This window comes from Sceloporus occidentalis, unplaced genomic scaffold (assembly GCF_023333645.1).
Source record: "Sceloporus occidentalis isolate IW3139 unplaced genomic scaffold, rSceOcc1.0.p SCAF_272, whole genome shotgun sequence".
NCBI lineage: Eukaryota > Metazoa > Chordata > Lepidosauria > Squamata > Phrynosomatidae > Sceloporus > Sceloporus occidentalis.
Window position 1 is genome coordinate 612632 of NW_028317252.1, and position 16271 is coordinate 628902.

Genomic DNA, 16271 nt, shown 5'->3' on the forward strand with positions numbered 1-16271 from the left:
GACAAACCCATGCATGTGGGGTATCACTGTACTCAGGAGATGTTGCTGAACACATATTGGGGTGTCGTGTGACAGCGGCATATACCAGGAGCTGTAAATTCATACATAAAGTAGGTGTGTGTGGGAAAAATACACACACAAAAATACTACTGCAAACTTTAAAAAAATGCTGGTGGTAAAATGTGTGCATGCAAAGAGTTAAAATACCAGCATTTAAAATACCCTGGGGTGTCTAGTTTTCAAAAATATATGGTTTTGTTGGGCATACTGAAATGGCCCGGCTCAAAGATGTACCAAATAGGGCACGGGCAGTGGATCCCCAAATGCCAAAGTTCAACATTGAAAAATGTGCATGCCCCAAATGTGGCTCTTTTGCCCCCGAACAGCCAGGCAAAATCATTCATGTGGGGTATCACTGCGCTCAGGAGATGTTGCTGAACACATATTGGGGTGTTTTGTGATAGTGACATATACGAGAACTTTTTAATTCATACCTGAAGTAAAATGTGTGTGACAAAACAAATGGAAAAAAATGACTATCACAAAGTTTGACAAAGACTGGTGGTAGATATGGTGCATGGAAAGAGTTAAAATACTAGCATTTGAAATACCCTGGGGTGTCTAGTTTTCAAAAATATATAGCTTTATTGGGCACACTGAAATGGCCCGGCTCAAAGATGTACCAAATAGGGCATGGGCAGTGGATCCCCAAATGCCAAAGTGCAACATTGAAAAATGTGCATGCCCCAAATGTGGCCCTTTTGCCCCTAAACAGCCAGGCAAAATCATTCATGTGAGGTATCGCTGTACTCAGGAGATGTTGCTAAACACATATTGGGGTGTTTTTTGATAGTGACATATACCAGAACCTGTTTATTTATACCTAAAGTAAAATGTGTGTGAAAAAACAAATGCAAAAAAATTACTACCATAAAGTTTGACAAAGGCTGATGGTAGAATAAGTGCTTGGAAAGGGTTAAAATACCAGCATTTGGAATACCCTGGGCTGTCTAGTTTTCAAAAATATATGACTTGATGGGGTAAATTGCATTGGCCGGCTTCAAAGATACCCGAAATGGCACATGGGGGGAAGAATTACCAGATTTGGAAAAAATGGCTTTGAAATAGCAAAACGCTACCTGTACTTATTGCTCCATAACGTGCAGAAAAAAGCAAAAAAACATAAAAACATTGGGTATTTCTAAACTCAGGACAAATAGTAGAATCTATTTAGCAGGTTTTTTTATTACCTTTTATAGATGAGTAAAAGATTTTTCAACTAAAAGTTAGAAACAGTCATTTTTTTCTAAATTTTTCACCATATTTTATACTTTTTTTAATAGTAAATAATACGATACAATCAAAACAATGTCATCTAAAGAAAGCTCTTCTTGTCCTGAAAAAAACAATATCTAATGTGTGTGGGTTCAGTAAACGGGAAAGAAGAAAATGACAGCTAAACAGCGCAGAAATGTTAAAACGGCCATTGTCATGAAGGGTACAAAAAGTAAAATCAGCCTTTGTCACGAAGGGGTTAAAATGGCTATTGGTTTTCCAAATTTCTGTTTGTTTATAACCTAACTGCGTAATAGATACCAAAAATGATAAAATGCATGTATTCCTGTTCATTAGATAAAATACTGTTTTATCATTCCACTAATGTGTATTTTTTCTTTAAAAATAAATTTTTCTTTAAAATAGCACCAAACTTTTAGGGTGCGGCCCATAATCGGGTGCGGCCTATAATACCAATACAGTATTTTTATGAAGTCCCAAGACCCTATTTGGCTCAATGCTTCTGCGCTTGCTAAAGCGCCGGCTGAGCTGCCCATATGAACCCTCTTTGCACAGTAAAAGCTGTGCGAGTGGGGGGTAGGAGCTCGCAGCCATCAGCTCCCAGCCGTCAGCAAATTTACCGCCCAGCTCGGAGTCTCCCCGCCCTCCCCAGTAACTGACTGCAATCCTTCAGTCACAATGATGATCGTCCCCGCCCCTTTCCTTCTAGTGTCCACACTGCTCAGCAACTCATCTAACAGTGATTATAAAATTAATATTTGGGCTGCTGAAAGTTGGGGGTTAATTGAGAGGCAGTTATGTTAATTAGGTATTTAGGGTTAATTTAAGGGCAGTAACGGTTGATGGGGTGTTTAGGGATAATCTAGGGGCAGTTATGGCTGATGGGGTGTTTAGGGATTATTTAAGGACAGTTATGGTTAATGGGGTGTTTAGGGTTAACTTGGGGCAGTTATGGTTGATGGGGTGTTTCGGGTTAATTTAGGGGCAATTACGGTTGATGGGGTGTTTCGGGTTAATTTAGGGAAATGTATTTTAACCTGTACATTAAGTCGTAAATCTACATTTTATTTTCAAAATTTATATATTGTGAACCCCCATTGGAATTACCGACCAGCCGCTACTGGGTGTCGCCCATGTCCATATACACTTCCATATTCTATTGCATCTGAACATATGCATATGGACACTGCCGGTACCAGTAAAAAACAGGAAAAAAAAAATAAACCTTAATAGATGTGCCATTTTATTATTTACGCTTATCTCAACAGAAAGCAAAATATTCCAACCTGAAGTTATGCATGAACTGCTGAAACTTGTCAGCTCTTTTTGCCAAGGGGACAATGATATTTACAATCACATTGGCCATGTTGAGCTTCTCATTCTTGACCTTCATGACTGGTCCAAATGGCCGGAAAAGAACAACACGTTTGAATTCCTGGTCTCTGTCTCCTTTGAAAGTTAATTCATACAATGTGCCTTTCTCTTGTTCTGTTCTATAAATGCCTGCAGTAGAAAAAGAAGAGTTAGACAATATTAATACTTATCACCCAAGCACAGCACCTTTTCATACTTCATGTCAACTGATTGAAGAAAGAGTGTTAGGTAGCCTTCTGGGGTAGTACAAGTTTTTTTTTCCCCTAATACATTTCTGAGAACTTTGAGTTGAATAATGTTCAAAATTAGGTAAACGAATGAAAAAAATACATAGTCATCAATCAATCTTAAAAAACGTAAGAGTGTTTCTTATGTAATAACTATTGCTATAATATAATCTTTTCCCCTTTCTTATTAAGATTTCAAGCAAATTGACTGAAGAAAGAAGGGGATGTGGATTAAGCTTTTGGCGATAATTATCAATCGTGTTCAAATCTGATTGTATAATTTGCTTGAGTATTGCATGAGTAACATATTCCATGTTTTTAATATCTAATAAAATATTTTTAATTTTCAGAAATTGTGGTAAGATACCTAGTAGAGCTATTTCTGGTTTCCTAGGAAGTACTATTTTTAACACTTTTTCAAATAAAGAAAAATAAATTATATTGCGGTATATTTTTATAACATGACCAAAAAAAAATGTCTTATTCCAACAAGTAGAAAGTGTTGTTGGAATCGTATAATGTAAGATTATTTTAGGATTTCTAGGTGGTCAGCACATCTAGAAATTTTTGATAGAATAACTATTGCTTTATTCCATTGTTCAGTAGTAAATTGTTGTCCTAAATCATTTTAAAATGTATGGTAGTTTGTCTTTTACTATTTGTTTAAACAAAACATATAACAAATTGATATAGCTCCTCTGGAATTAGGTGTTTATTTACATAGATCTACAAGCATGGATTATATCTTATTATTTAAAAGGTTTGAATGTAAAGATAAACAATATCTATAGCTAATATATGAAAAATGTATTGTTATTTACTTTTCTTTGAGCTGATCAAAAAGATGAGACTGTGTCACTAGTAAACAAGTCATTGACAATCCATTATCAAGCCATAATGAAAAATGTAACTTTATGAGTTTGGTATGCCGGATAGGATAACAATGTTGTCCCAGGAAGGGTTATGTCAGGATTCTGCTCCAGCCCTGCAAACTGCCAGGCGTGGCCGCCCCTTTAAAAGGTCTGCCTGGAGTTGAACTCTTCTCCACAGCTTGCTGTTTTGTTTACTTGTGTGTCTGTATTTTATGTACCATTGCCCCCTTTCCCTTATACATCTGATGATCTCGGTTCCTCTCTCCTCTCCCCATGTCCTGATTGAGATATCCTATGCTTGCTTAAAGGAGAAGCGTCTGAGGATCTCGGCTCCTCACGCCATCCCCTGTGTTCCTTGCCTTGTTCCCTGTCATTTGAGGCGTCTTGTCTGGTTATGTTAATTATCCGTGTTCTGTGTATTTATGTTCAGCTGTTTTCATGGGCATAGGAACCCCTAAAAATCTTGTACGTTTAATACATTAAATATAGGAAAAAAACAGCTAATCTTTGTAACAAAAACACTTTTTAAATATTGAAAAATTGGACCCTAGGCAAGCATTTCCTTTGGCCGCGCTCCATGCTCCCTAGCATGCAATCACTCCCTCTGCTCCCACACCAAAAAAAATATATGTGCCACACTGACCGTAGATTAGGAGAAGACTGTGAGAGTCCGTGCAGTCTTCCCTCCTTCTGATTGCACCGTGACATTAAATCCAAAATAGAGAAGCAGAGGCTCAGCACTGAAATGGTAAGGTGAGTTTATTTCACACAGGCAATGTTTCAACACACAGGTCTTTCACGTTGCCTGTGTGAAATAAACTTACCTTACCATTTCAGTGCTGAGCCTCTGCTTCTTTATTTTGGATTTATTGAAGGACTCACAACTGAGTGCTGCATTTCAACCTTTGTTTCTGTGTATACTCTGTGACATTCAGAGGTCATCACCCACCCCAAAATCATCCCCTGAGTCCCTTTGTCCCTCATTCACTAAGCCAAACCTCTCTTTTACTTACTCCCTGTAGTTCAGGTATTGATCAAATAAACAACACATGGAAACAGCACATGCATGTATAGATTAACTGAATAAGACATGCAAACTTAAATACATAATGTATGAAAATATAGCATAGCAGATATGGATCAACAGAATAACACATAAACCCAGCTTTGCAGGTATAAATCAACTGGAATTCACATTAAAAAAATCAACATTAAAGATAGAAACGCCCTAAATTACAGGCATAGATCACAGGTTGCACACCCCAAAGGCCAGCCCTGGCATCCACATTCCCCACATAGAACCTGACCAGCACTCAGATTACACAAACAAATTACAGTCCAGCATGAGCCAATTCTCTCCCCAAACAGCCCAGCGTGAGCCAACTCTCTCCCCAAACAGCCCAGCTCACAAATAATTAAAGCAATTCAGCCACACATTCATTATTTCACTCATTCACACAATTCATCCACACGTGGATTAATTCATTCTCTTACTCATTCATACAATTCATCCACATATTCATTGATTCTCATTCTTTATTTCAATATGCTTACTTCCCCCCTGTTGCTACTTTTATCCCCCCTTCTCACACTATCTACCCCTCTCCCCCTTCTCACACTAACTACCCTCTCCCTACCCCCCTTCTCACTAGCTACCCTCTCCCTACCCCCTTCTCACTAGCTACCCTCTCTCTACCCCTTTCTCGCTAGCTACCCTCTTCCTACCCCCCTTCTCGCTAGCTACCCTCTTCCTACCCCCTTCTCGCTAGCTACCCTCTTCCTACCCCCCCTTCTCCCTAGCTACCCTCTCCCTACCCCCCCTTCTCGCTAGCTACCCTCTCCCTACACCCCCTTCTTGCTAGCTACCCTCTCCCTACACCCCCTTCTTGCTAACTACTCTCTAGCTTCTCGCTAGCTACCCTCTCTCTACCCCCCTTCTCGCTAGCTAGAAAGGTCCCTATCCCCCTTTGTAGGTCAATTACTGTGCAGTCCGCAGTCCTGTGGTGGGAGCGCGAGGCCTCTGTCTCGCTGCTCTGACGCGATACGCGGTGGCGGCAGGGAGCAGAGGAGACAGAAGGACGCCGAGCAGTTGCTGAAAAGGACCGCGCGGCACCCCTCTCTCTCCTCCTGCTGCGTTTCTATTGGGGGGGTTTCTACAGCCCTGGGGGGGATTTCTTCATTATCGGTTCCCTCCCGCTTGAGTTACTGGGGGGATCTGTCCCCCCATCCCCCCGGTTCCTACGTCCATGGCTGTGTTGGTTATGCTATATCCATGCCTCCCTCACCTGAAGCTTATGTCATTACCACCCACACCAGACCTAACCAACATTTGACATACAGATACAAGAGGAATGAAGAGCCCTGTTCCCGCAGGAGCTTACAATCTAGGTGGATAAGGGGTGAGAAACAGGAGGTGAGGACTGCGTGGTAGTGAATGATGTTAATGTAGTGCGAGATAAGGATTGTAAGTGGGTGAGAGAAGTTTTGATATTTATGTCAGTGGTAGGCTTCCCTGAAGAGAAAAGTTTTTAGTGAGCATTTGAAGGAGGGTAGAGTTGGTGAGAGTCGGACAGCACAAGGAAGAGAGCTCCAGAGGGTTGGTGCTGTGCGAGAGAAGTCCTGTAGGCGGGCATGGGAGGAGGGGAGACGCCTGTAGATTCCCGGCCGACAGGAACTTCCAGGAGAGGGGGGGTTAGCCAGCGCGGTTATGTAAACCCGGCGGAACTTTGAACTGCTGCTTGGGGCTCTTTCAGCATCATCCCGAAAATGACAGTTGAAAGCTGTACGGACATTGCGGGGCTCAGAGGCCTAAGTGTGGTGCCGGACTGTCTGGGTTGGGCGGGGCTATGTGGACATGGTTTATGGCTTTTTCCTGTGTTGGACTGTATATAAGCCTGTGTGTTTCCCAAATAAAGAGTCCCTGTTTTACCGCACTACGAGTCCTGTCTTGTTATTGAGGTAAGTCTCGGGGCTGCCCTTATCAGGGCGGTAGAGCACTGTATTGCTGTATTGCTATACTTCTGTATACTACAGTGCTGCTGAGGTTCCTGAAAAGCTGTGTCCTCTGCTATTATCACTTATTTTCAGTGCCCCAATAGGCCCACTGTGTAGCTCATCTTCAGCTAGCCACAGTAGTAAGGCAACCCCTTCTCTCTGTACGCTAAAAGGGTTAATCGCTGGTGTCCCGGTGGCCATGGGGCAGAGGAAACTACCTAGTCGGGGTACAGGTCGATCCTGTCACAGTGATATGTGGAGATGCAAGGAGCAGGTCATTGTTTGATCTTAGAGGGCGGGCTGGAGTGTATTTGCTGATGAGGGAAAATAGGTAGAGGGGAGTGGTGTTAGTGAGAGCTTTGTAGGATAGAGTGAGTATTTTGAATTTATTTCTGCTATGGATGGGGGAGCCAGTGGAGGGACTCGCAGAGAGGTGCGGCAGATGCAGAGCGTCAGGTGAGATAGATTAGTCTGGCAGAGGCATTAAGGACAGCCTGGAGGGGGGGATAGTCGGGACAGAGGGAGGCCGGTAAGTAGGTTGTTGCAGTAGTTTAGACGGGAGATTACAAGGGAGGGGATTAGTTGTTTTGCGGTGCTGGTAGTCAGGAATGGCTGAATTTTGGAAATGTTGTATAGCTGGTTATGGCAGGATTTAGAGAGTGATTTGATGTGAGGAATAAAAGACAGGTTTGAATCTAGGGTCACTCCGAGGCAACGGACTTGTGGTGAAGGAGAGATAGTGGTACCGTCGACAGTGATAGAAAGGTCAGAAAGGTCAGAATAGAGTTAGAGGGAGGGATTTGAAGGAGCTCAGTCTTAGACATATTTATCTTGAGGTCATGAGAGGCCATCCAGGAAGAGATGCCAGATAGGCAGCTGCTGATCTAAGAGAGGAAAGCTGCAGAGAGATTGGGGGTGGAGAGATAGATTTGTGTGTCCTCTGCATAGAGATGATATTTGAAGCCAAAGCTGTCAATACGTTTTCCAAGTGATGAAGTATAGATACTCCAACAGACAGAGGCATTGAAGAGGAGGAGTCGCCAGCAAAAGACACAGAGAAGGGTCTGTTGGAAAGATATGAGTTAATCTAGGAAAGAGCAGTGTCACAGAGACCAAGAGAGTTGAGAGTCTGTAGGAGGATGGGGTGATCAAAAGCAGCAGAGAGGTCAAGTAAGATTAAGATAGAGTAGTGGCCGTTGTTACTAGCAGATAAAAGGTCATTTGTGACTTTGGTGAGAGCAGTTTCAGTCGAGTGCTGTGGGGGGAAACCAGATTGCAGGGGGTCAAGCAGGGAGTTTGAGGACAGAAAGTGGGTTAGACGGTCGTAGTTTTTCTAATAGTTTAGATGTTATTGGAAGTAGTGATATGGGGCGGTAGTTAGCGGGGGAATTTGAAGGCAGGGTTTCTTGAGGATAGGAGTGACCTGTGCATGTTTGAATGGGGATGGGGATGGCATATGCCAGTAGACAGTGAGGAGTTGAAGATGTGAGGACAGGAGTATGGCTAGAGCAGAGTGATGGAATTAGGTATGGAGGGATGGGGTTGAGAGGGCATGTAGTGAGGTGTGAGGAAGAGAGTAGAGCATGAACTTCGTTGGGAGCTGAGCGAGGCAGAGGGGTTGATCACGGAAGGAGGAGGACAGTGAAGACCATGCACAGGAATGTTGTTGCGGATGGATTGTGGGGTTTTTTTTGGAAATAGTCTGCAAGATATTGGGCACAATTTACGCAGTGCTTAATACAATACATATAGTCAAGGTGTATGACAAGACAAGAACTGACAGACAAACCGATACATTAGGTGGAGAGAGAGCCCAGCTTGCAAGCTTACAATCTTCAGACATTCAGCTTTTGTCATTTGTGAAGTGTGTGTGTGTGTCTATCACTCATGGGCGTAGGAACCCCTAAAAATCCGGGGGACAGCATTTTCCCCCATCAGATCCCTACTTTCTCTACTATGTACCCCCTCTCACACTTTCTTACTATCTACCCCCTCCCTTCTCACACTATCTACCCCCTCCCTACCCTCCCTTCTCACACTATCTACCCTCTCCCTACCCCCCTTCTCACTAGCTACCCGCTCCCTACCCTCCCTTCTCACTAGCTACCCTCTCCCTACCCTCCCTTCTCACTAGCTACCCTCTCCCTATTGCCCCCTTCTCACTAGCTACCCTCTCCCTACCGCCCCCTTCAAACTAGCTACACTCATCCTACCAGCTCATCCCTTCTCACCAGCTACCCTCTCCCTACCCCCCTTTCTCACTAGCTACCCTCTCCCTACCCCTTCTCACTAGCTAGCCTCTCCCTACCCCCCTTCTCACTGTCTACCCCAGGGGTGTCCAAGTTTTTTCTGCAGTGGGCCACTTCAACAGAATTGTATATGTGCGTGGGCAGCACTCATTTTTCACTGTGAGAAAATATGGCCTTTAATAAAATATGCAGATTAAAATAAAGTAAATGACACAAAACCCTTTCCTCTCACTGATTTCTGGGCCTAGAAAGTTTTGTGACTACAAATTCAGGACTTTAAAAAATGAAATAGTTCTATTTATTCTAGGGATGCACCAAAATGAAAATTCACCAAAATGAAAATTCTGGACCAAAACATTCACGGTTCACTTAGCCAAAACCCAACCTTTAAAAATAATAATAAAAACTCACATTTTTAATAAGTAGGTAACACACCACAATTGGACAAAAAAAATTAGCAATATGACTTGGCATGATAGCCAAGGCAGCCTGTAGCAGCCAGAGAGCCAAGGCAGCTCTCATACCCAGGCAGCCAGTACATGCTGGTACAGGGTGGCTGTAAGTGATGTGCAGACCCCATATTACTGGCAGCATCAATACACAAGGGGGGCAGCTAGCTAGGTTTCAGCATGTACTGGCTGACTTGGCATGATAGGAGTGTGATTGCTAACAGCAATCACAGTCCCATCATGCCTAGGTTCCATGCTATCACACACACTCTTCATAAAAGAGTTCAAAAGGAGCCTGGACGTGTTTCTTGAAAGCAATAATATTACAAGTTATGGATATTAGATTAAGAGGGACAGAACGTTGATCCAGGGATTTATTCTGATTGCCATATTTGGAGTCGGGAAGGAATTTTCCCCCTGGTATGGGGCAATTGGCATCTGCTTCATAAGGGTTTTTTTGCCTTCCTCTGGATCAACACAGTAGGGACACAATATGTATATAGGTTGAACTTGATGGACTTTGGTCTTTTTTCAACCTTATGAACTATGTTACTATGTTACTATTCATATACTCATTCATTCACATACTCATTCATTCAGATTCATTCCCTCAATCACGCATACTGATTCAAACACCCTCCCCGCCCCCTTACCTGCACTGCAGCTCCTCGATGCCACTCACAGACTTCAGCAGGGGGCGCGGCCTCCCTCTGCGTTCTCTGGTACTGCACAGAGGAAACAGGATGTGATGTGATGTCACATGAACTCTGCTGGGTTTCGCTTCCTCTGTGCAGTACAGAAGACCCTCCCACAGGTACTTACCTGTGGGAGGGTCTTCTGTACTGCACAGAGGAAGCGAAACCCAGCAGAGTTCATGTGACATCACATCACATCCTGTTTCCAGAGGAAGGCAAAAAAACCCTTATGAAGCAGATGCCAAACTTAGCAGGGCTCGAGGTGCGGACCGCGTAAGATCAGTTGCCCTGGCTGCCAATCTTACGCGAGCCGCACCTCGAGGTCTCGCGGGCCGCATTTGCGGCGTTTCTATTGGGGGGGGTTCCTACGGCCCTGGGGGGGATTTCTTCATTATCGGTCCCCCCCGCATGAGTTACTGGGGGTGATCTGTCCCCCCCGGTGCCTAGGCCCATGCTATCACTGTGTGCGTTCTTACACTCTGCGCTCTGGACTGCAAGATTAAGTAAGGGCTGAGATATGATGAGCCTGACAGGTTACGTCAGGTAAAAGTCCAATAACAAACCGTGGTCGGGGACACCAGAATAGCAGTAATCTATGGAATAAGCTGAAAATGGTAAGAAACACAGGCAACAATGACATAAAGCAAATACACCAAGGTACTGAAGGGAAAGCTAGTTTCTAAAATTTACCAGGCACAATTAAGTCATCGGGAGCACGCACAGCTGACAGCCTCCAGGCAGCAGGGAAAAAAGCTTTAACATTTAACTGAGGCCTGTAGAATCGAAGATGTAACTCTTGTTTTTTTGGGGGGGTTTTAACAATTTATTTAAAGAGGATATGACATATATAGAGTACATAAGATAGGCAAACAAAAAGGCACTACACAAATACAGTATACATGTATCAGTGCCATATAAGGTATGATCCGGTATCAATGACTTGCCACATAAAGTACATAAAACAGGCAAAGCAGGTGGCTGAAGAAGTACAGTATACAGGTATCAGCAGCATACAAGGTGTGTAAGGCACAGGTGTGAGAAAATCTTGACATGAGCTACAGCAATATACAAGCCGTGTAAGGCACCATTGTGAGGGAATCCCAACATAAACATTTGAGGGGCGTGGTTAGCCGTCGGATGGCCGCTTATGTGAAGAGTTCAGTCGCGACCCTAACCCTTTCTATCTATAGCCATCCTGCACTATGGGGCATAAAAAAAATGACGCTGGAAGACGGAGAGACCCCAAGGGGCAAAGACAAGTCGGCCTCTTCGAATATTTCCAAACACCACGCCATCTCACCTCGCGGCCTCCTGAAGGCCTTGAAGTGCCGTCACCTGAGAGCACGGCAGGCACAAAGGACAGCAGGCAGAGTGGTGGTGAAGAAGCTCCTGCGGATCTTACGGGGCAAGGGACTATACTTCGTCTGTTTTCCTCGTCTCCGTGGAAGGATGATTTCAGTAGCCTCATCACAGAGCTTAAACTCACAGTGAAGGAGGAGATGACGTCCCTAAGGGCCGACCTAATAGGCCTCGAGAAAAGAATCGACACTCAGGAGTGAGGATCCACCCACCTGACTGCTAACCTTTCACAAGTGGTGAAAATATCAACACAGCACACCCTTTACCTGGCGGACTATTGGAGACGTTTGGAAGACTTGGACAACAGGAACAGGCGGCATAATATTAGAATCTGCAGCCTCCCTGAAGCAGGTCCCCAGGAGGAGGAAGATGTATTCCAGGTACTTACAGATCTCTTCAACTCACTGCTCAATAGACCCCGAGATACAGTGATCTCCATGGACCAGCCCCACAGAGCTTTACGGCCTCGTGGACCCTTATCACCCCCCCCCCACGAGATGTCATTTGCCATGTGGTGGACTACAGGCTGAAGGAAACCATCATGAGAAGAGCACGTTGTCACGGGACTGGGTCTATACAGACGACTGTAAAGACCCAGAGCGCCCAAAGATGGAGTTCAGGAGGTATTGCGCAGGAGTGGAGTTGGACAGGCCTGGTGCAGGGCGACTGCTCTCTCCCGGGTGGGCATCTAGGATTGAGCAGCCACATACCAGCACCCTGACATAGCAGCTGATGATGTCCAGAACAAGGCAGAACTAAACTTGGCTGGATGTGGAAATCCGAACTAAACTTGGATCTGACAAAGCAAACAAAACTTAGAGATATCCTGCAGGCAGAGTGTGGAAGCTAAGCAGAGTATATAATGGAAACATAGCAAGCAAGGAGGACAGAGGAAGGAACAGGGAGACCGAGCAAGGAACATAACCATACAAGACATACATGATACAGGGCACAGTGACAGGGAACAAGGCAAGGAACACAGGGGAAGGAGTGAGGAGCTAGAATCCTTGGACGCTTCTCTTTTAAGCAAGGATAGGACTACTTAACTGGGACATGGGGAGAGGAGAGAGGAACCGAAATCCTAAGATGATTCAGGGAAGAAGGGCAAAGGTACATAAGAGACAGACATACATGAATACAGGAACTAGCCTAGAACTATGTGATAACAATTGGAGATTCTGTCACATCATATGGCCATAGTATGCTTTAGCCCACCACTATGCCAAAATACTCCAATGACAGTGGGTCCTAACGCTAAGCCCTGCATACGAAAGTACTGATAAACTAAACATTGAATCCAAACACAGAACCGAGAAGGACATACCTTTAGACTGCAGACTGAGACAAACATAACAAACGAGTGGGACACACCTTATAAAGTAAACAGGAGCTGAAGCAAAGAGCAGACTGGAATCAAGGAATCAGAGGTTCAGGACAGAGCATACGGAAATCCAGAAGTGGACCACAGCAAAACATGGGAACTGAGGCAAGGCAGGGAAAAACAGAGATATGCAGCTCCGCAGCCTGGACGGACCCTGACACACGTGAGGTGGGCTTTTGGCAATACGAAGGCCATGAAATACCATTCTTTCACGATATCTCCGATCTGACCCTGCGTACCCGGCGTATACCAAACTGATGAGTGAACTACAACGATGAGTGTTGCGTTATATCTGGGGTTACCCCTTTAGCCTGAATGTCCGGATCAATAATGTTATTACGTTGCTGAGATACCATCATGAGCTCCCAGAGTTTTTAGAAGAGCTTGGCATCTATTGTCTACACATCGACGATTGGGGGTTGCCGGAATTACACTTACCCGGGCATCCAGTGGACCGTCTGCCCTCAAAGCACCTCTGAGATGCACTATACAGGCCCAATCGCTGTGTCTACACCTCGCAGGGGGGCTTGGGGGAGAGGAAATACTTTTTTGTTTTGTTTTTCAGTTCGTGTCTGTGGACTACTCTTCAGCTCTGGGCGTCAGGTTGCTTTACGGGCATGGCTGCTATCTCGGACATCATAAAATCTGAACCACGGGACTCGGATATTGACACCCTTTTTCCTGTATTTCATATGTTGGATATTGATATCTCTTGTGTTGAATTGTGCACACAGTTCTACATAACCCCATGTGGATAGTTCTTATACAATATGCTCTGACTTGATGTCTGAGCCCCCTCTGAGCTGCTTTGCAATATTACACTATGTACACACATTCTCTATGTTTACACCCCATGGGAGATGTGGGTTTGGGGTTTTCCTTTATTTTTTTATTTTTTCATAGATATTCCTTTGCTTCTGCTCGCGGTCAGCTCACATACAGATTGTAGTGGACGCTTCTGCATTATGGCGAGATGTTGTGATTCACTTGATTCTATTATCCATTTTATTATGCGTTTTATTTGTTTAGCGACCCCCGCATTCCTCCTCTGTGCCCTTTTCTGTGGTGTGGATTCCAGTCGGGCCCACTCGGAGGGACCGCAAACTCCTGTCTCTCTGCATAGAGGTCTTCGGGCATATCATGTAGTTGATTACCTCTTTCTTTCCGGGGTAGAAGAAAATACATATAAAAAAACAATTTTTTTTTCTGCTTTTCTCTCCTCCCTCTCTCTCTCTCTATATGCACATACGTTCTGCGTTTGAGACCGAATGCTTGGTCATCTACACTACACATCTACTCCTGTTATATGCTGCCTTATTCAATTAACTATTTTCTATTTAACGTTTCTTAGCAGTAAAAGGTGAAATGACGTATTATGTTTGTATTGTATCTTTCTCCGTCTCTGTCTCCCCATACAGGATCTGATTGTCAATCTACAGGTTTTGGGTGGCGGCGAGTCCTCCCAGAACATTGTTATTCTGTTTCTCTTGGTCCTCTCTTGAACGGGTAACACTTTCCCCTGCATCAGGAGTGTTTCACAATATTGGGGTGGTCACAGCTGCTGTCCTCCATTATTAGAGGCGGCTCATTCCATTACCCACTAGCCACTCCAAGTGTTGTCTTTTCCCCTTTCCCCCCTTTTTTTCCTTCCTTTTTTCTTTCCATTCCTTCCCTTACTCCCCCTTTTTGTTTTTCTTCTCTCTCGCTTCTCTTTTTCTTTGTCTCTCTCTTCTCTTCAATATGACGACTATGTTGACGCAGCGCCCTCCTTGTACACGCTGCAACCTTACTGTTGTCTCATAAAACGTGAAAGGCCTCAATATCCCCGAAAATCTTTCTCATTTATTGAGAGATCTGAAACACCATAGGGCATCTATTGTCTATCTTCAAGAAACTCACTTTAAGGCGACCAGACCGCCTTCATTACTCAATGCTCATTACCCGATAGGGTTTTTTAGCAATAATATAATGTCTAAATCCAGAGGTGTGGCTGTACCTTTTGATAATTATGCCATTTCACGAGAAAGCTCATATGATTGGTAGGTTTGTTTTTGTAAAAGGCACTATCGCAGATTTCCTTTATACCTTTGCTAATGTTTATTTACCCAATAGACAGCAACACTGTTGCCTCTCCAAGATTCTTAGATTACAATCCTTTCAAGAAGGTCTCTTGATTCTCGGCGGGGATTTCAATGTGGCTTTTGAGCCCAGGATGGATTCTTCCGAAGGGGACTCCTGTACTCCCCCGCATGTCTCCCAAAAAATGAAAGCTTTACTGCATGATCTCCAGCTGGTAGATTGTTGGAGTGCGCTTTATCCTTGCAATAGGGACTACATTTTTTTACCGCTGCCAAAAGACTCTATACTAGACTTGACTACCTCTTTATGCCATATTATCATCTCCCCAAATAGTTGTCTGCGCATTACAGTCTGATCACTTGGTCAGATCACGCACCATTAATAATGTCTTTGACCTCAACACTAACTCGACCAACAGCGACGACATGGCGATTTAACGAATCGCTCTTTACAGATTCAGTGCTTCAAGCTGAAACGAAATCACTTCTGATTAACTCTTTTACGGACAATAATACCCCTGATGTTTCCCCTCTGACTATATGGGAGGCTCATAAGTGTGTGGGCATTTCATAAAAGTCGGGTATGAACGGAAGCACGCCCTAGGGAAACTGTATCAAGACATAGCGGCCTTAGAACAAGCCCATGAAGATACTCTTACAGATGCGGCCTTCCAACAGTTGGTCCTCTTACGTAGAGATATCTCTTCATTGCTGGTTACTAGAGGGAGGCGTTCATTCCTACAGCTGAGGGCCCTATATTATGAACATGGGGACAAACCCGGTAAATATTTGGCTAGGGCTTTGAGAACTCGCTGCAGACAATACTATATCCTTAAAATATGCTCCACGTCAGGTTCCCACTACAGACTTCCTCATGAGATTATGACGGCTTTTACTGACTATTACTCTAATCTTTATAATCTGTCTGGAGCTACTTCACCAGCTACTCAGGCCGCTCGGTCAGCTAAAATACATACTTACCTTTCAAGAAGAAAATTGTCTGTAGAGGAGGCGGATAGTATGGAGACTCCTATCACTTTGACTGAGCTAGGGACGGCAATTAAAGCGTCGAAGTTAGGGAAGTGTCCTGGGCCCGATGGGCTTCCTTTGCTCTACTATAAGAAATTGTTGGAGGTCTTACGTCCACAGATGGTGCTCTCCTTTATTTTTTTGTTATTCTGGAAGGTAGAGACATTCACCCACATAGTCTGATGGCTAACATTTCTCTGATCCCCAAAGAAGGCAAGGACTTGGAACAATGCAGTAGCTTCCACCCTATTTCCCTGCTTAATGCAGA

The 16271-nt window shown here is 44.2% G+C and overlaps 1 protein-coding gene across 1 annotated transcript in view; it reads right to left on the reverse strand.

Moving 5' to 3' along the window:
- Positions 1–16271, reverse strand: part of LOC149275645 (chondroitin sulfate N-acetylgalactosaminyltransferase 1-like) — a 185021-nt gene that overhangs the window by 92085 nt on the left and 76665 nt on the right. The window contains 1 exon segment of the mRNA XM_089504484.1: positions 2583–2799. Coding sequence (XP_089360610.1) covers positions 2583–2799 — 217 coding nt within the window.